At 44.2% G+C, this 25,089-nt stretch overlaps 1 protein-coding gene across 2 annotated transcripts in view; it reads left to right on the forward strand.

The window, feature by feature from the left end:
• LOC119018622 (MAM domain-containing glycosylphosphatidylinositol anchor protein 1) overlaps window positions 1-25,089 on the forward strand; it is a 211,433-nt gene that overhangs the window by 80,632 nt on the left and 105,712 nt on the right. For both annotated transcript variants that reach the window (XM_037096435.1, XM_037096436.1), the window contains one exon: window positions 16,376-16,550. In XM_037096435.1, coding sequence (XP_036952330.1) covers window positions 16,376-16,550 — 175 coding nt within the window. The remainder of the gene's footprint in view (window positions 1-16,375; window positions 16,551-25,089) is intronic.

Below are 25,089 nucleotides of genomic sequence, written 5' to 3' on the forward strand. Positions count from 1 at the left end.
CACATGCACGAGCAGACACACACATGCACGCAGAGCAGTAGACTCAGCCAACACTGGACACATCTGGTTTCCTGGGTTGAACTCCAACAAACCTTTTGGACCAGGGTCTCTGCGCACATTGGTGTGTTCATGTCTGCATGAGCGTGCGCGTGTGTGTGTGTGTGTATGTGTGCGAGCTTGCAGAGCTTGATCTAAAATGAGCGGTGATGACTGCGGAGGGGTTGTGTGTATTTGTGTGGGAGTGTGTTAGGTGAGAAAAGCAGTGTTCCTCACGGGTGCATGTCCACTGGCATCACGTCAGCATGAATAAAACAGTGCCCGTGTCGAGGCCATGTTTTCTTCTGTTTGTGTTTATGTGCGCATTGACTACGTGCATGAGTGTGTGTGTGTGTGTGTGTAAGAGGCAGCCTGCTTATGTGATTCTTTGCAGACTAATCATTTGTGCGTAGCTGCGATATCTAATTACACCCTGACTTGTTGACCTAACCTGTCTATACTACTAACTGCGGCAGTCATTTCCTTCTCGTTTGATCCATCCGTCTCTCCCTCAGACACACACGCACAAACGAATACACGCTGCATTTACATGCCGTGTGCCCCTAAAACAAATACAGAAAACAACTTGTAATAAAACTTTTATTTTCACCGGTGATGGAATACTAATCATAAAAAACGCACCCTGGAAAACACACACTAACGCGAGTTCATTCCCCTGCAGCAGTTCAAAGATGTAGGAAATTGCGTCAGTGATTACTTGTTCTGTGGGTCGGAGGTGGGAGTGTATTTTGAATAATGATCACATTGGTCACATTGTCAGAATGTAAAAATTGCATAAAGTGTGTGCGCACAAGCGAGACTTACGCCGCCTCTGGCAAAGAGACACTGGTTGCGCGAGAGTGTGTGTGTGTGTGTGTCTGTCTGTGTTTGAGTGCATGTGCATGTGCTTCTCTGGGAGAAAATGAGTATGTAGACACACAGTAACAAACAAAAGCAGACAGAAACAAAAGAAACAGATAAAGGAATGAGACGACGTTGCAGCGGCGCAGAACACGGTTGCGGTAGCTCGATGCCCTCGGGGAGAAGATCCGAGATTTAGACAACTTATCTTGATTAAATCGTCAGTGTTGAAGAGTAAAATGTGTGTTTAAGGGTCAGCTCCAAATTGCATCACAAATGACAAAAGATTCAATCTGAGATCCAGTAGCATTCTGAAATGGTGGGGTTTTTGAACAGCAAAAGGTTTACAGGCAGATTGAAATGAGAAAAACCCACAACCAGACTGTCATTTTTGCGTACGGTTCATGCGCAAAAATGACAGTCTGGTTGTGGGTTTTTTATTATATATCCTATACTGACATTAATTTTAATGTATTCTGCATGTGAGAAGAAAACTTCTGTTTTCTTGTGTTTTTGATCTTTGATCCTGCACGCCTGTCACTGTAAATCATGGCCTGGACATAGAAAAAACAAAGCGAGGGGTCACACAAAGAGGAAAAACACACTCTCGGGATTAGTAAACCCGACAAAACCATCTCATCTAATCTAACTCATCTCTCATCTTATCTAACCTTTTTTTTTTTTTTTTTCTCGGAGCTTTCCACCACACCTCAAGGTCTTTTGCCAGCGGTTAACACCGGCTCAGGTGTGATCTGAGAAGATGTCAAGTGACAGCCAAGCCAATTTCAATTTTTTTTGATGAAGAAGGCGAAATGCGGGAGAAAGCTCCAAAAAAATCTTGATCTTGATCTTGTTGATCTGTAAATTGAGTCAAGCACATTTTAGTTAGTTGTGTCCCTCAGACTTTAACTGCTGTAAGGAAAGCCACCAACAATGTCTTATATTACTTCCTTGCTTTTTAACTGAATCTAACAAAGATGTAGATTTATCAACAAGATAAGAAAAGAGAGAGGAGAAGAAAAAAGAACAAAACACGAATGAAAATCAGTTAAAACAGTTAGAATGTGAAGCAGGGAGATCGTTGATGACACCCGCTAAATGACAAAATGACACCTGTAAATGAAACACCGACAGCAATCACACATGTAAATATAGATTCAAACATGCTGTAATATTCTACGTTCATGTTTGTTAGAGGGAGGGAGGGACGGAGATTAGATGATAACAGCGGGATGAAACAGTGTAAGGACAATTAAGGACAAAATCGAATGATGACAGACGACAGAGGCGCCGGAGGAACGAAGAAAGATCGAGTGATAAGAGATAAGAGGGAAAAATTGGTGATGCTTTCTGAGATACGGAGGAGGGAACGATTCAAAGTCGAGATAATCGTGTCTTTGTGTGTGTGTGATTATCTCAATGCGGGTTTTTGCATTATAGAAAGAGAAGTAAAGATTTACTTCAAACAAAGAACAGTGGTTTTGTGCTCCGACGCGGCTCTGAGTGCGCGACCTTTGTCTAATGTCATCCTTTATCCGCCTCCCATTTTTTGCTCGCCGCGGGTCGATACATTTACAAAGACAAAAATTTTTCCGATCTCCCTTCCCCCCGTTAAAAAAAATGAGCAAACAGAAATCTGCCGCAATAACCAGAGACGTTAAGTCAAACATCTGTCCTCCTGGCCTGTGAGAGGAATAAAGTAGAATAGAGTGGAAGTAAACAGCGGGTGTGCTGACCTCTGTCCCAGTGCGTTCTGCTGGAGTAGCACACTGCAGCATTCTGCAGTCGGTCCCTTTGGGCTTACAGAGTTTCCACTGCGCTCCATTGGCTGTATTGATAACCTGATCCCTGCCACCCCAGCTCTCCTTCATCCATCCTCACAGTTTTTCCATGCCTCCTCTCTGCTCTTCGCACGCGGGCCGGTCCGCCATTGCAAGTCGCTGCTCTTGACGCAGTTTGGTCGCTAAAGTGAACGCTCAGAAAAGCCTGTTCTCTTCTCTCGGTGTGTTTTCATCGCTGATTGCCACAGAAGAGTCGCAGAATACCCAAACTATTAAGACTCAGGGGGCCTTGAGATGAAAATAGTCCCTGACACTGACTCGGAGGAGCGCGCAGCCATTCCTGCCTGAAAAGCACATATTCATAACTCAGAATGAGGTGATTAGTTCGAGCTTGAATCGCATGTTGCTGACTGTGTGTGTTGATAATTGGCCGCCTCACGTCTCGATTTTTTAATTATTATCTACGCGAGTGCATTCAATCTGCAGCGTGTTGCGGAGGTTCTTGACATTTTTTGAGCCAATTAGCAGCGATCTTGGACAAATGTACCGTGCCCATGAAAAGCCCTCATTCCGAAAATCCTGTGCGGCATACCCAAGGCTATGCTGTGGAGAGATTATTACCTGAAGCAAGACTGGCCGGTATTTTCAGAGCAGAGGGATATCGAAACTAACCGCAGCCGAATCATGTGAAAGTAGCGTTTTTACATCCATCCTCGCGGAGATGGTGAAAGCGTAGTTGTGATGGTTTTCATCCCGTCTTGGAACGACTCGTCTTGTTCTTTGGTGTATTTGTGGATTCACAAACGCGAACACCGTCCTCCCTTTCTTCCCCCCTCCTCTCCGAGAGGTTTGTATTGGCCTGCAGGTTCCTGCAGACACACAACATGCTCAAGTCTTCCGGCTGCTTTGCTATTATTTATGGATGTACTCCAGTTTTTTCGAGTGAACGGCCTCATAATGCTCTTCGCATTCACCCTTCAGAGAAACAATATGCTTACAAATTTGCGCCGACAACATTTTAATACACTTGTTGATAAACCCGCCCGCCGCTGAGCGGACCACACTGAGTCTTTAAAAACATTAGAGCTTCATATTTTATTAATCAGATAAGCTGTTTCATAGCAGTTCAGAATCTTTTATCTGACTCTGGTTTCTGGCGTTTGGAGAGAGCCGCTCGTGTCCCACATTTTGATGGGTCTATTTAAGATCAGAGGAATATGATGTATGAGTTCTGATTGGCAGTGGATTTTTTTGGGGGGGTGGGGGGGATTCTCAGTCAAGCTGTATTACCGGGAAAGACTTTTCTACTGTGCATTACTTTTTAATGCAAGGACCATTTTGCTCGCAAGACTTAAATCCGCATATTCTCGGACTGTGATGATGTAGACTCTCCCATCCACTTTCTTTCTCTCTCGGTCTCACCCCCCGAACCTCTCTCAGAAGGAGGATCCAATTTAGCCATGTGAGGCCGGCCCAATAAATAGCTGCTTTACTGAGAATGAGTCTGATTGAGGATTTATCCAATCCTTTATCAAGACTGATTGTTTACCTTTGCCTGAGCTTGATTGGATTGAAAAGGGAGCTCTCCCCTGATCCATACAGAGGAGAGAGAAATCTAATCATTTCTCTCTCCGTCCATCCTTCTTTGTCCATCTCTTTCTTTCTTCCACTTTTTCGTCGCGGCCCTGTTCCCTCATACCATCTCCTTCTCCCCCTCCCTCTCTTTGTCTTTCTCACACTTTCTGTGCTTCCCCACAAATCTCTTCACATGTCTTTGTTCCCTCCTTGTCTTATTTCTCTATCCCGAACTGATCTTCATTCCTTACCCTGTCGAGCTCCCCTATTTTTCCTTCCATCCCTTGCCCGATTCTCCATTTCTTTTGGGCGCCCTGTAGCCTCTATCTTCTTTAACACTTCAGACCAACTGCAACAAGCCATACATCAAGTCAGTAACAGTTAGTTTAGCCGGAGGAGCTGCCTGGTTCAGGACAAGTCAATTTTGTGTGCATATCTTTGTGAAAAGACACAACCAGCCGGTCCGTACTCTAAGATATACAATGTCAGAATTCTGCAGTGAAATGTCTAAAAGCAGCTTTGTTATTTATTTTGTTTAGTTTTGTACCCAAATGATCCCAGTTGTTGCCAACAATTTTCAAACCCAGAGAAATCCACATTTACTCAAAGTCACTTGTTTCTTTTGGTCGCTGTCACTACATCAGTTAAAAAGTATAGACTTTCATCAGCGTATTCATGGACACTGAGGCATTTTTTGACATCAGGAACATTTGTGTTTATTTTCATTACTCACACAGTGTTTTTCTGCCCCAAACAGACAGATTACTTTCCTGTCCACTAGCTGTGAGCCAACGTTAGCGAGCGTTGAGGGTGTGATTGTGTGTCTGCGGGGTTAAATTCAGGACAACCCTTGGAAAATTCAGTACTCAACAGAGACTCTCTCTTCTCCCTATTCTGTTTCCCTTCTCCCCTCTGTGACGCTATGCTCATGAAGTAAAGTACATTTCCACTCCAGCTCCAGTCAGCAGCCAACATCTCCACGCAGAAACACCCGAAAAGAGAGGTCAGCTCCACTGATCGCCGTTGCGCTCAGGTTGATAAACAGGAGTGAAGATAAATCCAAATTTTAATCCTGAAAGTTTGAACGTAATCTCTGAGCTCTCCTCTCGTCGGTAAACTGTCCCCGATCAGAACAGAATCCGAGGTAACTTCAGGTGTTTATTCCTCCAGAGGGTCTGGCTCAAATTCAGACTTGTAGGCAACAGATAGCTGAGCTGCCATACTGAAGTGATGCTTCTGCTAACCACAGCTGTGTTTAGATTTGTACATGTCATACTAACCATTTTGACTTTACTGCAATACATGTGATGGCACGTTTGCGTTTATATATACATGACTGACTTTCATGTGGAGAGGCAGACGGTATGGCGGTGTCCTTAAAGCTGGAACAGAAAAAGATGCCGAGCCATAGACTGCCAAGCTTGAAACCACTGGATGTTTTTGACAAGATGTCCAGACATTTTCCAGCCGTGTTTGTGGCATCAAACGAACAAATGATCTTTTCCTTACCCTGACAAAGTGGTTCTGGACCATAAGTACCGTACTGTCAATATGTAACAGTTTAAACTAAAGCAATGTAAAGCTGCCACACAAAGAAATGTAAAATTTCAACACATCCGTGGTTTGCAGAAACATGCAGTGCCAACACTGATTCTGATGGATGGGTCAAACGGGTTCAGGGCAATGATATGCAATGATTCTCTCATATGCTGTTAGCAAATTGATTATTCCTCTGAATATTTTTAGACTCTTCTTAGGAAGAAAGACAAGATACAACGCACGATAAAACCTTAGTGTTAGAGGTCACCTAGAGGGTGCTTGTAGCATCACTCAAGTTAACTCCAGGGACAGCGGGGCTTTTAGTTAACAAAGCACTGTAGTCTCGCTCACAAAGCTTTTCTTGTTAGGTATACACACACACACACACAGGCACACACTCGCACAGAGACACACACTCACATGGCTTCTTCAAGAACACAATAGGGGAGTAAATGGTTTTTCTGAAAGTGATTCCTACCGCCTTATTATTTATTCATGGGTCTGCTGGTCATTGCAACCTTGAGACCGGCATGTGTGCGTGTCTGTGTGCGCGTGATGAATTCTATAAGAGACGTAAAGGTGGAGAGAGCCATAGAAGAGAAAAGTGGAGAGGCTGAGGGAAGAAAAGGCGCGGGGAAGGAGGGAGGGACGGAGGGAAAGGATGAGGGCTGTGGTCTGGAATATGGGTTTGGATTTCCGTCCTTGAGGGGTGAGTGGAAGGCGATCGATAGTGAGGCTGAAAGCAAGGCTGATCGGGTGGCAGCACGAGGCTGCACAGGCACTCAGTGGGAACACGACCTAGACACAAACAAGGTCAGTGCCTGACCCCTAACTGGGCGGAGGGATGGAGAGGAGAGAGAGAAGAGAGTGGAAAAAGATGGGTGGAAAAAAAAGGTTAAAGAGGAGGCGGAGGGTCAGTGGACAGGTGGGAAGCAGGGGTTGAAGATGCGACTGAACTATTTTTCATCTCCCTGGCAAAATGAAGTCGGAGCGGCGGGGCGGACAAAAATAGACATGATGAAGGAGGTGAGACAGGGATATGCAGTGATGGAGTAAAACGAGAAAAACGCGCAGCGTCAGACACGGAAATCATTTACAGATTCCAGACAGCGAGGAAAAAAGATGGAAAAGAGACAGGCAACCTTCGACTCTCTTTGATGATACAACTCGCTTTTAAAACCTCAAGAAAAAAAAAATTGCTTCCGCCCACCATGAATAAAAAGGCCTCGTGATGTTTCAGCCCGCAACCAGATGCTCAAGTTTACGAAACGAGAGTATAAATGTAAACAGGGAGATAAGGTGCGGAACAATTGAACACAGAAGAACGAGGGAGGAAAATAACCCAGCGATTGCGGGTGATTAGTACTCCGCTGTGAAAACAGCAAGCTGACCACTAGTGAAAGAACCAGAAAGGGTTGAGAAATGATGATGAGCTGGCAAACTGCGTTCATTATGTTTGCGGGATTCCTTCAGTAAAAGAGGAGATAGCACATCTGCTGTAACGTATATCTTAAGGCAATGCTGCATCTTGTGTACTTAGTGTGCTGCAACACAAAAGCATTGTTTGGTGTTCATTCGGTGTTCTGGTACTGGCACTTTTACGTAGGTATAAAAAAGCGCCACTTTTAAAGTTGTGTCTTACGGTAGACAGAATCGCAGCACCAGGTTTATTGAAAGTGTTTGGAAACCTTTTTCACTGCAGTCACTTACCAGCTCACTCACGCCCGCATATCATTTGACGCCGCACTTTAGTTCAAATAGAAAAACCGCAACAGGGCTAAACTACTTCAGACGTGTCTGCGAGTCTTTGCATCTGCGTCCTTGACTGCTTGAGACGGTGGAAGAGATCAAAGATGAAATTAGATTAGATCGCAAAGCAAAAAGAGGACAAACAAACAACAACAACAACAAAAGAAAAAAACTCTTAGTATTGTTAGTGATTAGTCTGGGGGTTATGACTGGACTTGACTTTACCGTGTCTGTATGTCTGAGTGTCTCTGGAGTGTCTGCTGCTGTCGTAACACACTGTACTTGACAGACAGGCCCATCTCTGAGGCTAAAAATAATAAAGACAATGTCTACAAGTCTGTATGTCTGTGCTGGAAGAAGTATTGTCTTTATATTGAATAGTGGCAAGACAAAGGAAGATAGACAGACAGACAGACAGACAGACAGACAGACAGATAGATAGATAGATAGATAGATAGATAGATAGATAGATAGACAGATGGTTTTAAAGATACTGTAGCTATTTATCAGTTGGACTTTTCTGTCCCTCCCTCCATTTGTCATTTGTCAGCATTCTCCATCATGTTATTCAGCAATGACATCATCTGCTCTACACACACACACACACACACACACACACACACACAGACACAGCAAGAGCTCAAATTGTGCTGTCCCTTGCTTGTGCTAATGATCCACTGCTCGTTACAACTAACACATCCGACATGGGCGGAGCGTGTAAGATAGCGGCTGACACTGCTGCTGGCGGCTGTCGACAAACAGGCCGCTCAGCAGAGAGAAAGATTCTGACGTCTGCCGGTTCCGTCGGACCCAGTTCGTTCCCGCAATGACTCAATCCTTCTGATGGTCAAGGTTTCTTATAACATGGCACAAGGCGGGTACATCGTTCTCAAGAACAAGCAACGGGAACAAGCTTCATTATCATCATCATCATCATCATCATCATCATCATCACCATCGTCGGTATCAGTGACTTCATCGACACAGTCATTCAGTTGCACGTATATATGTTTTTTTTTGTTTTTTTTTTTAACGATCCTGACTTTATGGTAAATGCTGACGATTCCCCAGCTTCCTGTAACTCCATCACTGCCTTGGTCTCATGTTACAGAGGCAGAAAGAGCGATAAAGGCATCCATATTGAATGACAAGGTTAGAGAGTGGGGTGGCGTGTTCAATATCAACGAGTCAGTTTTTATTGAACTCTGAGCCTGTGTGATGTCTGCATCGGGGGGATGGTGGAGGGTGCTTCGCTCTGAAACAGACTTTATAGAAAAACAGACTGATGGCAACTGTTGCTCGGTTTGGTTCAGACGCGGGCGGCTACAATGAACGACCCGTGTGAGAGCTTATTGATGTGAAATCAATCACCTTCATATTGACAATAATGGAGTTACGCCACTGGCTTAAGACAGTCCTGCCAATTACCCAGGCTATGGATTAAACATTTAAACAGACGATCATTAATTAATGGAGATTAAATAAGAAAAAATGCCATATAACTGTCACGAATAATCAAACGTCTTTTTCTTTTCAACTCTGTTAAATTTCTACTTTTACCACCCACATTTTCCTACATGCTCCTGTATCTGTATCTGTTCCCCGGTCCTCCTGTGTCCCCTGTGTTCCTGTGTTTGTTCTTTGGGGTTTTTGTCGTTTTTGAGTTTTTGTATAGCTTTGGTATTTTCCTTCGCCTGCCTTTTTGTTGCCTGCCCTTTTCGTTACTTGGATCTTGGGCTGTGGCTATCAAGGCGTCTTGCGGCTTTCGGGCCGTTTCCGTGCAAATTCTGACATCGCCTGTTTCGGCCTCTCTTCTCGCGCCTCATGCCATCTCTTCTTTCGCCTTTTCTCAGATTCCTTCAGCTCCTTCGCCTCTCTCCCCTCCTGTTTCGCTGCTGATGTCGCCTCTCCTGCCACTTTCATTCACCCACATTTTCCTCTTATATTCCCACTGACTTCCAGACAAGTGGAGATGCTTGAAATTATATTTATTACTCCCTCTAGTCTCTTCCTCTTGTATTCCCTCCAACCTCCCCACCCTCCGTCATCTCTTACCCCAGTGACAGATAATTAAAATTGATATTTCCATGCACAAGTTTATTCAGTCTTATACTGTATGTCATCCACACCTTGTCAGTTTTAGTCATTCAATTTAGCCATTGTTTGTAAGGCAGAGCGGGAGTGATTACCTCTCAGTTCTCTGTTCACCGGCACAAACTGTTATTACCAACCTGCACTGCTGCTCCTCTTGTCACTGTCATTTCTCTCTTCCTCCCCCACATGTTCCCGCCGAGGTTGCATCCAGTGTGCTTCCGCGTGTGTTTGTGTACGTGCGAATGTGTGTGTGTGTGTGTGTGTGTGTGTGTGTGTGTGTGTGTGAGTGGCTCTGTGTGTCTGTGGGTCTGCGTCCGTGCCAAGTAGTATTCCCCGATAACAGGATTACTATCTTAAGCCTATTCACGGTAAGTGAGCCAGTTGGATGGATAAAGCACTGTATCGTCGACTCCGCTGGCGCTACATCAAGAAAAAGAGAGTTAGAAAAATTGTAGAAGGCAGGCCTAGCAAGCTCTGGGTGGGTTACTGAGAGAGAATATGAAGGACTCACACACTGCAATGCCCTGTGAAGTGGCAGCAGCGGAGGAGAGAGAAAGCCTCGCAAGCTCAACATTGCTTAGAGTGATGTCAGACAAGGTGACAAGGAAGGATTTGACTTTTCATAGCAGTGTTTTTCGCACTGGTTGATGGTAGATTACACTAAATATGGAAGCAGTTGATCATAATCCGCAGTGAGGGATCTGACTTGGCTCTGACCCATTGAGGCATAGACACAGGCCCCTACGGGAGGGTCTTGTGGTGTCTGGCTCCAGGGCATCGGAGCGAATTCTTTGAGTCCTGTGGGTTCCGATTTAGGGCCTCCATGGATCGGACTTGTTCCGGCACATCCTACAGATGCGTGATCGGATTGGGATGTGGGGAATTTGGAGGCGAGGTAGATCTTGAGCTCTTTGTCACTTTACTTGGGCTTTTTCTGAGCAGGTTTTGTGTCGTGGCTTACACTTAAACGACTAAATAGGTTGATTGTCTTCCAAATAACACTAGTCAGAGTCTCTAGAAACTACATCTATCACTGCTTCCAGAACATGGCCATTGCTGCATTATTGCGACACATGTACCGTATATGACCAAATACTTGGTTAAGGTAGAGTGACATAACTGTGTGGTCAGAGTTAAGCAATTGATAATACTTGTTCACAACAAAACAGCATGGTTTGGCCTTGAATCACTTCATTACTTCTGTAGCTTCCGTTGCAAATGCAGCTATGCAACCGAGGCCACTTACGTCATGGCATGTGTGTAACACTGCATTAGTAAGAACTCACCGTTCCCCTCACCTCCTACTCTACAGCCTCATTTGCTTGTGCAGCCGCTACAGGGAGCTACAGGAGAATGAAACATGAATATGGATCGTAATCACCTGCTTACATTTTCAACCTACAGAGCCGTTGTCCTGAGGAGGATGGGCCGGCTGTGGTGGGACTCTTTGTCCTTTTGGGAGCGCTACTGAGATCGAGGAATACTGTGGCAATGGGTGACAGGTGCAGGAGGGATGTTTCTTAATTGCTCAGGCAGAAATGTAAATGTGAGTGAAGTGATTGACACGTGACCCGCCCAGTTTGTCAGCTGCATCGTAATAAGTCAGGATCACATGAGGGCAGTTGGTCAGCATTATTTTTTACGATTTGACAGCTGTGCTGAATACTGATGGTACATTAACATAAAGAGAAAGATGTAAACAAACCGTCTCAGCCTCCCTTTTTTTAAGGCTTAATGCTAAGTCAATATTAAGGTCTCGCATGTATTTTTGTGTAGCGTTGACAGTTCCCAGTTGAGACAGCAGGGCAGAAGGGTCCGATGGCCAATGGACCGTGGCTTGCTGGATCCTGTTGTGATGTGTCACTCTGCAGAGACGAGGCAGTCGCAGAAGGGAGGGAAAGTGTGCAATGCGTGTGTGTGTTTGTGCATGTTTGTGTAGATGAGGGATGTCAAAGAAGAGCAACATAAGACTTGTGAAGGCAGACGGGACAGAGAGGGAAACACAGAGAGAGACGGCCGGGAAGAGAGATGAGAGGAGAGAGGGAGACAGACAGCTGCAGGCCATTGACCTGTCAGTGTGGTTGACACACATTAGCCTTCTTCTCCCTCATCACCTAAAGAAGCACAAACTTTTTTTTCTCTTCTCTTTCTCTTCTCTTCTCTTTCTCTTCTCTCCACACTGCAGCTGTACGTCATTTCTTCCCGAGCATAGCTTCTCCTTCTCGGGTCCATATTCATCGCGCATAATTAGCTTCTCTCCTTCCCCGGCAATCCAAACCAGATATTCAATATTTTGATTTTGAAGCCTGAGCGCGTAGCCAGTTTATTAGGCGCACACAGCCAAATCAAACGTAATCCAATACGAGAGCTCTTAAAGCCCACGTTTATGAAGCTCGTAATGTTGACTCGTTTTAGACGGTGTGCCAGAGAAGTGTTGATTCGAGTCGATCACTCTGAGGGCTGAGAATCGAAAAAAGGCGTATGTAATATTTTGTCCACTGTCTCAACAACAACAACAACAACAAAAAAACGAATGTTATGAGCTTCATGAAGTCAGGTTTTATTGCGGGGTTGTTGTATTGGATTGTGGTGGATTTAGCCAGGTGTGGCTATCTGTTACAGTGAGGCCTGCAGATCTGGGTGTGCTGTTAAAATATCAACTCGTGTTGTGTGGTGCGGCACACTCGCTGAGGCTGGAGATGCCGTGAGCTGCTCCGAAGAACGTGTTTACTTACTTGTCAGGGCGCAACATGGTTGACAATGCAGATAAAGTCTGTTTATCTGATTCACATAAACAGCAGGCGGCCACAATAGTGCTCACAACAACTCATCCAAAACATCTCTGCTGCATTGTGAATGCGGCAGAAGGGAAACTGATTCCAGCCTCAGCCGTTGAATGCGATGAGCTGTGTTTCACGGAACTTTCTGGGTTGAAACTTCAAGTCAGCGCCGGAGACGGCAACCGCATGACGCCTAGCGATATCTTGAAAATGTGCATGATAGGTGGGGGAATAAACTGCAGACTCAAACGTACTTACGAAAGCGCAAAGGATACATTATTACTGTTTACTGTAAGGCTTACTCCATGCAGAAACTGCAATGCATCTGTTTGAAACAAATGTAAAGGGATTTATTGAGACAGCGTGCGACCGCTAATGGAATGTTTACTGGACCACTGGGCTTCGGTCAGTATTTTAGTGGATTCCTCAATAACCACAGTTTGAGTAGGGCCTGATAGCGCCAATCCAATAAAAGCACGAACACAAAGTGGTCCCTAACTTCCTCCCACAAACACTCTGACAAGGCTGTTTTCTTCTCCTTCTCTCTGCGCTGTTCTCCTGTTGAAACATCTGTGTCCTCGACAGCATACAGCTCCCCAGCTGAATACAAAAAAAAAAAAATAACAGCGAACAAAAACCTGCTGTGCTTCATGTCGAGCCGGATCCCAAGGGATCCCAAACCTTCCCTCCGCCTTACACTTCTAACCAAATGTAAGAGCTATTACGAAAAAACGGCTCCTGCTCCACAGATGCATCTTCATCTCCCAGCACGAGAGTGTGTATGTGTGTGTGAAAAGTCTGGGGGAATGTGTGTGTGTGTGTGTGTGTGTGTGTGTTTTTTTTTTTTTGTAATGTGTGTAAACGGATGTGCGTTTAGATCTGATGACAAGCGCCTGTTTGGCTTTCTTGCAGAGGAATACAAAAAGGGAAGAGGGAAGAGAAAAGCGCCCAGGCAGGGATGAGATGAGAGGGGGGAGAGAGAGAAAAAGGGCCGAGAGAGATATACCAGACCAATCTGTCGGGACCCCGAGTGGAAAAAAATAGAGCAGCGTCGCGCGAGAGAAGAAAGGGGCATAGAGGGAGAGCGAAGGAGGTCAGAGAAAGGGAGCGCAGGTGATGGTTTTAAGCTGCCGGTGTCTGAGGCAGATACAGGCTCCATCCGCCCGCCTGGCTGTCATCTGCATCGCACACAATATCCCCCTTTATTCGCAATATCACCTCTCTCTATTTCGCTTCATCTGCCTCCCCGGTGTAGCGACTCCGAGTGTGATGCACTTTTTTTTTTTCTCTCCCCATCACACAGCTGCCAGCGATACCGTGTATATCATTCCCTCTCATTCTCACTCTCACTCGCTGGAAAGAAAAGAAAAGAAAAAGTATATCTCACTTACGCATGCATTATTTTCTTGCTTCCTGTTCCTCACCGGCTCGCGCTCTTTTTTTCTTTCTTCGCGCACTTTGTGTCTCACTGTTTCCCCGCATGCTTGCATACTCCCCTCGTGCCTTTTTACCCCCAGGGATCTCCTTATATAACAATACTCCGTATCAACGCATATCCTAGTTTCACCCCCGCCGACTTTCTGTAATCTCTTGAGTGCGACTCATCATCCTGATCTCGCGTTCAAAAAAGAGACAATGTCAGTAAACAATCGGATTTCAACTGACATGCTATTATTTTACTACCATCGCTCCAGAGCTCCTATCACATTATCTCACCATTACAGTTCTTCCAAACTTGAACCTAGAATCTTAACATTCCTGATCCTTTGAGTGACTCTTTAAATGCTTCCTCTCCAAAGCCTAAGCAGACGAAATGTCCGGTATTTGTAAGATTTTTCACTCATCTTTTAATCCTTGAATGGAGAGGCTGAAAAGCTGGAGAACACAGATGCACACTTCACGCTCACTCCCCCCCTTTTTTGTCCCCCCTCGCAGAGGCCCAAACTCAAGCACACACACGCACACATGCAAACTGGGCTCACTAAACCATGGAGAGACAGGGTTCGGTTCATTGCTCACCTTGGCTGGTTGGATCAATGGCAGCCTGCCTCTTGCAAATCCCTCCCACAAACAGAGCTGAATAAACAGACAGGGAGCGTTTACACAGACCCTGGTAATCTGCTAATCCATATAACCTGCTTTCTAACCAACACACACATGCACACACACACACACACACACTCACACACACTCACACCGACTCACGCACATGGACGCAGGAGGGAATATGTACGCAGATACTGTGTACATATCCAGGAACATGAACAGACACCAGTGCATGAAAGCAGGAAATACACACACTTCTACACACAAACATTTGCATGTGCGCATACACAAGCGCACACACACACACACATACACACACACACACACACACACCGTATCAGTGACTTTTGCCCATTATCCTCTCTGACCTCCTCAACAGGACGCGGTTGATAGTCTTGTCGATGTTGATAACAGACCGAAGGGTTAATAGGGATTAATGGACTGTACACACTCAGTCGCACACCCACCCACACACAAACAAAAACACACACGAGAGTGAGAAAACATTTCAGTGTTGATGAGTTTACAGGCTTTCATGTCTGTGAAGTGTGTGTGTGTGTGTGTGTGTGTGTGTGAGTGTTTGTGCATTTGATTAGTCGAGCGAAAGTATCATGTAGCTGTCAGCCGCGCGGCGTTCCCACGGCTTGATGGGATAATTGAAGCGTGAAAAAGCCATATAGAGTTTGTCAAAACTCTTAGTGGACCGAGTTCAGCACCATGGAGCCCACGAGTACGGCGCTTAGTGGCATTAACTTCCACTCTATGGAGCAGATGGAGATTTTTATCAGCGAGCTGGAAAAAAAAAAAAAAAAAAAATAGACGTAGCTGCATTTATGATTTTGATTAGTTATCCAAAAAATTTAATGACCTGCCCAGTGAAATGGAGCTTCTCCCCATCCGCCTCGCTCTCGCGCTCCCTCTTTATGTTTTCTATCATTTAAGTCGCCTCATGCAGACACATTTCGACAGCCACTCTTTTAAAGACCATGAAGTGTTTCTAAACATGACGTACGCAGAAAAGGTTTAGGATTCAGCGTGTTGCCGTCTCTTTGTTAAGCATTGGTGTATTTTTCAGTTATATTTTGAGAGTACCATCTTGGCTGTCCGTCATATTAATTGAAAGTTTGTGTTACATTTTTCGCCAGTAATTCTCTTTCCTAACAAACTGACAAGGAAAAAAGGTTGTCTGGAGGCACACAGACCAACACAAATCAAGGTTAGGGAGGTGGTTTCAACAACAGGGCCAATGAATTAAAGAACAGAATGCATCATTGTTGGTCAGAAGGACACATGCCTCCCAGTTTCCCAGCTTTTGTAGACCTAACCGGTTACCATGCAAACACTTCCCAGCTGCACCTGTTTGGACGAACACCACTGCTGGGCCACTGCTCTTGGAATTCAAACCGGGCCGATGTGTCGGCTCTTTTTTGGAAATGTTCTCTTAAAATACGAATGGTTCTAACTAATAACTAATATATGTCCTTTTTCAGGCATTTTCTAAAATGTATGATGCTGTCGTTTTTTTTTATTGAGCAGACAGTTGAGTTTGACTTCTCACTCTGCTCGCAGTGAGTTAGAAGTGCACTCCCGGATGTGTCCACACACTGTCACATCACTGTTGATTGTGGTTACAGCTGCCACATTTTTTCATAATCTGAGCATGCTATGCAGTGTGACACGTTGAAGACAGTTTTGTTAACTCTGGATCTCACTACCGATTTGCATTTTACCCCGACAACGTAATATTGATTTTGAAAATCAAAATGTCTTTTCCTAGTCTTTCTCTCTGTTGCAATTTTCTAATACTACTTTATGCTACTACTTTGACACTTTGACTAATTCTGTCCTTCAGAATGCCTCGCTTTCACCTGACAGCATCTTTGTCAACTCAACATTTCCTCCTCTCCTCTCCAGGTACGGTGGACGAAGACGGCAGGCAGTGCATCGGACAAGTTCCAGGAAACATCCATCTACAACGAGACGCTGCGCATCGAGGGCATCCAGAGGGTGCAGGGGGGTCGCTACTACTGCAAGGCCGACAACGGGGTGGGGGTGGCTGCCATCAAGTCCATCCGCGTAGATGTGCAGTGTAAGTGGGCGAGGGAGAAAGAGGTCCACTTCTAGACCACAGCCGACTATCACTGCCGCCATTCCCACCGTTAGAGACGACTGAGATGGGGGAGAGATGGAGAGATTGGAGGGGGAAAGATGAAAGACAGATTGGATGGATGATGAGATTTCAGGTGGGAATGGCTTCCAGGAGTATCTGATGACTTGTGGTGGAAGGGATGAAAAGCATGGTTGGAGGATTAGGCGGGGAAGAGGAAATAGCAGAGAGTGATAAGAGAGTGCAACACGTAAAAATAAATAAATAAATAAAAATCACAATTTTAAATCTCTTTTGCCTTTGGTGTGCTGTTGGTTGACTGTGTGGATAACGCAGGTGTGTTTACTCCACCAGTGAGAGTCAGTTAAGAACAAATAAAAACTGTTTCGTCAGATACTCCTTGGAATAAAGTGAAGTCTGTGGGACATATCAAGAGTTTTGTAACAGTTAGTCCAGGTGGTACGGGCTCCCTAACCCACTGTTTCTCAAGTAGCCATCCACTCTAAAACAAAAAAAGAAAAGATTGAAGCAAAGATGGAAAAATCACAACTTTGAAGTCGTATTATTAGCCGAGAGACATGAGTGAGACATCTTCAACATTTGTTCACTCTTTAGCTCCGTCACATCGTGTGATTTGACGGCGCCTAGTATAAATGACTAGCGGAAATGACGATGACCTCTCCAATTCAGACATCTTTACACAGTTTCTGTTGACAACTGTGAGAAGCAGTGTTGTGTTGTAGGGGCCCCGTGCTGCTGCCTGATTCACTGCCCCACTGTCCCTGTGAGTCAGGGGCCAGGTCATGGCGACAGGTTGACGCACATTCAACTGTAGACCCAACACGTCGATACTTCCATACGGTTTCTTTTTTACATTCCCAGCACCCTAAACTCCCTGTCCATCCGTTGCATCGGTTTATTGCGCGGACAGTTCCTTCCCCCATTGATTCAATCATTTTAATGGTAGGTTTATAGTCTAATAGAAAAAGGCTGATTTTCCAAGGGCCCTATAACGCTAAACAGCCACTACCTGCTCTTCATTTGCTGAATCCGTTTCTTCTTCTGCTCTGCTTTGTTTGCAGTCCAACACCATCGTCTGCAGCCCCTCCTTTAGCACCAAATCTATTGCACCAGACTATGCAGGCGAAAAGCATGCACACACACACACACACACAGACACACACATGTGCTCCCCCCCAATGCTTGTCCCTCTAGGATTTGTCACTTACACACCACCCTGCCTCAGCCTCTTAATGGGGCTCTCCCTCCCTCTCTCCCTCCTTCTTCTTCTTCTTCCTCCCTCTCCGCTGTTAGTGTTAGTTCTCCCCAGGCGCCGGCTCGGCCCCTGCTGGGATGCTGGTAATTGCAGGGGGCCCGGGTAGTAAACAGGTTGTATTGTGTGTGTAGATGTGACAGGTCTGTGAAGCTAACCAGCTCTGACGGCCAATGCTTGTTCAATTCCCCATCCCCCCATGCCACGTTACACCCAGCGGCGGCCAGCCACGCTTCCCACACAGGATGGCTTTAGTGCCAGAGCGATGTAACAATTAGCCCGGGCTACCGGGGAGAGAGGGAGAGATGGAGAGAGATAGATGAAAGTGGAGAGAAAGATGGATGGGAGAGTGAGAAAAGACGGGTCTTAAGCAGGGAGGGGGAAGCAGAAACCACCACGGCTGAGTGTCCCTGAAGATGCAGCTTGAGCAGCAGCACAACGGGAAATATAAACCCGTACCCTGTGTCTGTATTTTAACGAACAGACAGGTGACAAATTAACAGACAGAACGACATGGTTTCTTAGTGAGGTGTTGAGCCATGAGCCACCAGGGAAAGCTTCTCTACGCATGATGTGGATTCTACAGACTCGGACATAGCTCAGAAATCTCCAATCGGTGTTCAGTCAGATTGAGGAGTGAAAGCTATAGAGTACGATTCACCTCGTTTTATTCTCATTAAACCTCATGCCAGAGCTTGATGATAAATAAGCCTATAGGCTAAACCAGTCTATATCAGATAGGCAGGTTTCAAGTTTTTTAACTGCAAGACGGAGCACTCGGTACATATACGTTGAAAAATAACCAAATTGAGGGGTTAGGGATTTTTCACTTGTCTGCATATATTACATGTATGTGCAGTATGCATAGTGTTATCCATGCGATTCTTGTTAAACCTGAAGAAGACAATTCTAGAGAAATATAGTAGATATTTGAGTCATATGTCTTCTGTTGGCTCTGTCCAAATACCAACCCTATTTTACTATATATACATATATTTCTTCAGCTTTATAGACTGGTGTCATAGTTTGCTTGATTGGCAGGTCGAGCTGTTGCAGTAAATCATATCAAACATTTGCTGTTCCAGCATGTTAAATATAAGGACTTATATGACAGAAAATGAAGAGTCGTGTTGAAAAGAATCTAATTGGAGCAATTTTAATATCTTTTTTGGATGTTTTGTAGACCAGTGATTACTGGTTAACGAAAAGCATTGTTAGTTGCAGCTCTTATCTTTCACACTTTGTCATTGTTATCACTGCTGAGTGTCCAAAATCTGCTCTGTCCTGGCTCCACTTTGTTGCCAAATGGCTCTTTACAGAATCTTGAAGGTTTGTAAAACAGCTGACCATTGAGTCAGTCAGTATTTGGCGAGGCGAAAGTGAGACACAGCAATCAACTTTCTTACAAAGTGGACTTTTAACAGCTGACAAGATGGTTGGCTAGTTGTAAACACAAAACTCCAGACTCCAAACTGCCCTGTATAAAAACTAGTAGGAAACCCTGGACCATGTCTTTCTACTAGGACAGTACAGGGGAAATAGAACAATATGTGCAGAGGTAAAGATAAGTCAATACCAATTCCCATCTTGCTCAGCACAATCTAAAGGGAGACTCTGCATTTTCGTGGAAAAAATGCTGAAATAGAAGAGAACGGCAATGGGTTGAGGCTGAGTAGCATTTAAGTAGTCATAATTTACACTTAAAGAAGGGGGGATGGAGGAGAGAAGATGAGATAAAAGAAAAGGGGAAGGACAGATGGCAGAAGAAACAAAACAGAAAATTAAGACAGCGAGAGGGGAGGTTCAGGCAGGGAGAAGAGAGAGACGGAGAGAGATGCACATAATAAGGTAGATGCACTCGTATGCTTTTCAATTTGGATGCATCCAACAGACCAGTTATTGGACTAGAGGGCAGAACATGTTGTTGCCCGCACAAGGGAACAAACACAAGCTTCAGCTCTCCGTCTCCCTCCTTCTCTCAATCACACCATTTCAATGTCTTTTCCCGTGTCTCATCCTTTTTTATCTGAAATGACCAGGCGCCGCACTTTCTATTCCCTCCTTATTTCTCCTCCTTCTTTCATGCTGTCCTCTCATCCTCCATGTTTTCCTTCCTCCTCGCCTGCCCCTCTGAACCACACACACCACTGCGTGATGAAGCAGTGTGGGTTTTTGTGTGTGTGTGTGTGTGTGTGTGTGTGTGGGTGTGTGGGTGGGTGTATGAAGTGAGTCAGCTGGGGTCTCTCCCCTCTCAGCTGTGAGGCTGAACCGAACACAGCGGTCTCTGGCTTGAGGTCATCTGCCCTGCATGCGGCTTTAACTTTGCTTTCATATAGTCGCATGGCTGCAAGCGGGCACGCAAGAAAGCATGCACACACACACACAAACACAGAAATATACACATAGTTTATATGTTATGCACACGCACGCCCATCTTTTGCATTTAGAAACATACACATGCACACTCCAATTTATCGAATATGTCCAAAAGCACACACACACACACTCAAGGTGCAGTGTGCGAGGGTGAGAGGAATAATGTGAGGAGGAACGAAGAGTGGAGAGGGTGAATGATCGAAACAGAAGAGACAGCAGAGAAAATTAATGAAGGGTTTCAGGATTGGAGTAAAGAAGCATGTTCAATATTCTGCTTGAATACAAGGCACATACAGCAGCTGAGCATCTTGCTCAGTCATTCCTCCTCTTCCTCCTACTCATCCTTTTTTTTTTCATTTTGTTCTCTTGACAAGGGCTGGGCACTATATCGATATATATCTGAACCATTATATTGTGATACGGGAAGTGTCTTCTCCTGCTTTTAAAGGGCTCCATTACAGTAAAGCGATGCAATATTACTATTTTACTTGTTCTAATACTCCCCTATACCCACTTAGTCATCATATCCAGTTACGGGTGATTATTTACAATAAATGTCATTGTGTTAATATTTTATAAAGTACCATTCTTCATTGCTACCGTAGTGTTGCAAAATCGATACAGAGTCCAATACTGCCAAAAGTATTGTGATATTTGACGGATCATCAGCCTAGTTAATGATCTTGGATGAGATCCAGCATTTTTTCAATTATCAGTATTGATGATTTTTCTGTCTGATTTATGACAGATGTATTCAAAAATGTAATACTTTCGTTCTTACCTAACATTCGTTCTGAGACGTTCTCAGTCTGTGGTCTCACTCAGTGTTCCAGCCCTCAGCACTATCTATCTTTGGTGAAATGTCAAAGGTAATAACTGCTTAACACTGAATAATCTGAATCTGCGAAGTAACTAGTCACCAAAGTAATGAAATAAATGTAGTGGAGTTGAAGACTAGACGTGCCAGAAAATGTTAATATTCAAGAAAAGTGCCTCAAAACTTTAATAAAGTAAAGTAGTTCAGAAAATTATACTTAGTTACATTTCATCACTGTGTATTCAAAATATACAATATGTAAGTTTTATACGATTTACTGTATTTTAACTTCATGTGTATTGGTTCCAACTATACCTTATAGAGCTGCCTGATCACTTATCACTTATCAGTGTATTTTTTTAGAAATATTTCAGCAACAAAATATAAAAGGGACATGTATCGTGATATAGCCTTAAAAACATTGTGAATTTTAAGCCTGTGGATTGGTTATTAATTAAGCATGTCTTTACTTATTAACCAAAGGGATTTCTGAATAAATCAGTTTGTACAGAATATTTGATGCCAGCCAGCTTGTTTTCCATATGAAAACAAGCTTCGGCCGTCAAATTATAAAGTCAACGGAATGAGCAAATACAAGTGAAACTATGCCTCCCCGCTTTCAGTCTTCCATTTCCAATTCTACAGTCTACACACACACATACACACACACACACACACACACACACACACACACACACAGCAGCCTTCCTATTAATCCACATCCTCTTAAACTGCCTTCACTGATGCATTTCACTCTGCGACACCTCATCCACCTTGCAAACAACCTTCTTTCCCTGTTAGACCTCCATCACATGGGGGTCACCTGTATCAACCAACTGACCAATGACCTGGCACTCTAACCACTGAGGCAGTGGGGCAGTGAGCTGGCGGGGTTTAACTTTGAGTAGCCTCTACTGATGGGATGGACTTGGTTCAGAAACCCAACCAATTATGCTTTAGATTGGATAACAGTAAGAAAAAAACAAAAAAACAATGGTCGTCTCAGCTTTATTCAGTTCAAGTCCTCTCTGTGGATTCATAACACACTTTGGGATGTGACCAGGTAAGTGGAAAAGTGTTAATTATGTCAGTTTTGATGGCAATGTTGTGGCAGTGGAGGGTGAAGATGATGATACACGTGATGTTGGTGCCTTTGCAGGGTTGTTTATTGCCCTGGTTTTAGTCACTGTTTGTTTTGCCTCTGTGAAACTCTTTGACTCAAGACTCCAAAAGACAGAGAAAACAGAGTTACCCTGGAGCAGGGGTTTTCAAAGTCTGACACTGTGGGGCCCCCTCAGACAAAATCGAGACAACTGCTGTTTGTTCATTGTTCCAGAAATATCACAACAATGTCAGTGGGACATTCTGAGCCTCAGTGATATCACAAAAATATTGACAGTGCAAAAACGTTCATATCAATGGATTCTGTGACTCCTTTTATCATATATCTTATTTTTATCTGGGGCATAATCATGCCTAGTCAAGTTTTTGTGAACTACAGTGGATGTAAACAGGAAGTTCAAGGTCACTGTAAGGTCAGTGAGATAGCTCTGAGCACATTTTTTTGAAGCACCTTTGTTTACATTTTGGAAAATTGGCATCACAAAAAATTTGCCAGATTGCCTGTGAGCAATTCCTGTGTGCAATTTACACATACTGAAGGAAAATATATACATTTTTTCTTTTTTCTACAATTTCTGCATGCATTTATATTATGCTTTAATGAGTTAGTGTGGGTCACACTGAATCTAAACATATCAGTAACATATCAATTTATGACACCAAGCAGCTGTTCTATTTCTTAAGCAAATTGTGGCAGTTGGGCGCTAAAATGAGTACAGCTGACTCCAAGAGCCTCCAAACGTGTTGTTGATTGAGAAAACTTAGTGGATCGAGCAGCAATAATACCTTTTCCACAACATACAAAAGATGCATTAACATCTGGCTTCTGTCAGTGGTAACTGGTACAATTGGCAACAATTCCCATGTCAAGTGACACTTCAGCAGTCACAAGTATTTATCCGCTTCAACTCCAATCGGCAGTGACTGAAAGGTGACGCCTGCGTGACACACTAATTATTGCCCCTTTGCTAGCAAAATGCATGGACAGGTGCTGAAGACTGGCGTGTGTATACTTTTCCATCCTAGCACTTTGTTAAGTCAGAACTGACTTTGAAAGAGAGACTGAAGGGAAAACCTATAAAAAGTAACCACAATGTAAATCACCTCCATACTGCTTCCCACTGTTTTGCTATTCTCCGGCGCAATTGTGACATGACACACTGGAAAAAAATCTCAGAAAAGCAGATGCTTCTCTAGGCATTAGAGGAGGGAGTAAATTGCCTGGTTCTGCACACATATGTATGCCTTGTTTTTAAAACATATACAATGTTTTAGAACATTACAAAAATGTACATTTAAATACACCAGGAGTATTTAATGTCGCAAGAAGTTTAAAGTGTTTTAGAAGCAAACCAAGCTGATCGAAATGAAAACGTCCGGCTCAGATGATTTCCCAGGCAAACTGAGTTTTTCTAAGGAGCCGGCTCTAACCTCTTGTATCATTGACAGTAATGACCATATAAGTCAAAAGGAGTATAATAACCATGAATCGCCAAATACACAGCTTCTCCTTCACAGCTTCGGCAGTTATCACCCTAACTGTCACCGGCTATGGGAGTCAATGGAAGAATGTGTAATCTCTAGAAGTAGTCCCACAGCAGTAATACAAGTGCTCTAGAACTGGTGTTTTTGACAGCGGCACAAACACACACACACACACACACACACACACACACACACACACACACACACACACACACACACACACTCTTTCACACCTATAAACAGCAGGCAAGGTGGCATTTAGTCTGTCCATGTTGGCCAATGTCTTCTGTCACAATAGGGACTCTGTGCTTCAGGGTGACTCCAGTCCTGGCTGCAGCGGGAGGAACGGGCACTTCCCGCTGCTGTCGGAAACGCGGTAAGCACACACACCCTTGTAAACACACATTCGGGTACAAGCTGCGCACACACACAAACACACACATATCTTGACACAGAAACTGTGGTATAGACAGGAAGAGGTGGTTACAGGTAGTTTGAAAGGAGCTTTGACCTTTCGGTGGGTTCGAGGCTGAAACCGCAGGGTGAATCATTGGGCCGCTCTGAGTCACGCACTGTGGCATGAAACTAACACAAACTTTCGTCCCTTTGCTCATCATCTGATTCCTCCTTTTCCAGAACTTTCTCTGTTTGTCTGCCTCGCTGACACTTGTTATTACTCTCCGCCGCTCTTTCAATATATATTTCTGTTTGTGCATGCTTCTTTGTGATTTGGTTGGCTTGTGTTTTTCTCCATCGTCTCTGCTGGATTGTCTCTTCTGCTTTTGTTGGTTTCGTCTCCTGTCCAATTTTCCGTCTTATTCCGGCTGTGTGTATGAAGGAGTGGTCATTGCTCCCATGCCGCTCATGTTATTGAGGAGGTGTATTTTAATATGGTTTATACCATTGTTCATTTTTTCACAGTTGACCTTCACACCATGATTTGATTTTGTCTGCAGCACATATTTACAACAAGCACATTAGAAATATGACAAATGATGTAAAATTCCTGGTGATCTAGAAGTTTGCCTCGGCCCAGGGGGATGTAGTATGTTCTATTGATTTTCCCAGGCAAAAGTCAACTCAGTGCTCTACTTTCTACTTTGCTCTTTCCCAGCAGCTCAAACAGTCTCTTTTACCTAATGTATTTGGAAGAGCCCTTACTTGTCCGCCAGATTTAGACAGCATGCTTTGTTAATGACCATGAATTCCTTGTGTTGCCCAATTTACAAGAAAAAAACAAAACAAAACTCACTGGCAGTGCATTTTGTAAAAAGGGCTGTCTTCCTCACAGCTGACATTCTGCTTTGTCACAGCACTAAAAGCACGGGTGTAACTAATCACAGCAATGAAGGCTTTGGTCCATTTAAGTGTGTCAGGGAGCCAGTATGTTCAATACCGGGGGTGCTGCAACCGGAACAGCTACAACTGAATATGGCCATTATTCGTTC

This window comes from Acanthopagrus latus, chromosome 4 (genome assembly GCF_904848185.1).
Source record: "Acanthopagrus latus isolate v.2019 chromosome 4, fAcaLat1.1, whole genome shotgun sequence".
Classification (NCBI taxonomy): Eukaryota; Metazoa; Chordata; class Actinopteri; order Spariformes; family Sparidae; genus Acanthopagrus; species Acanthopagrus latus.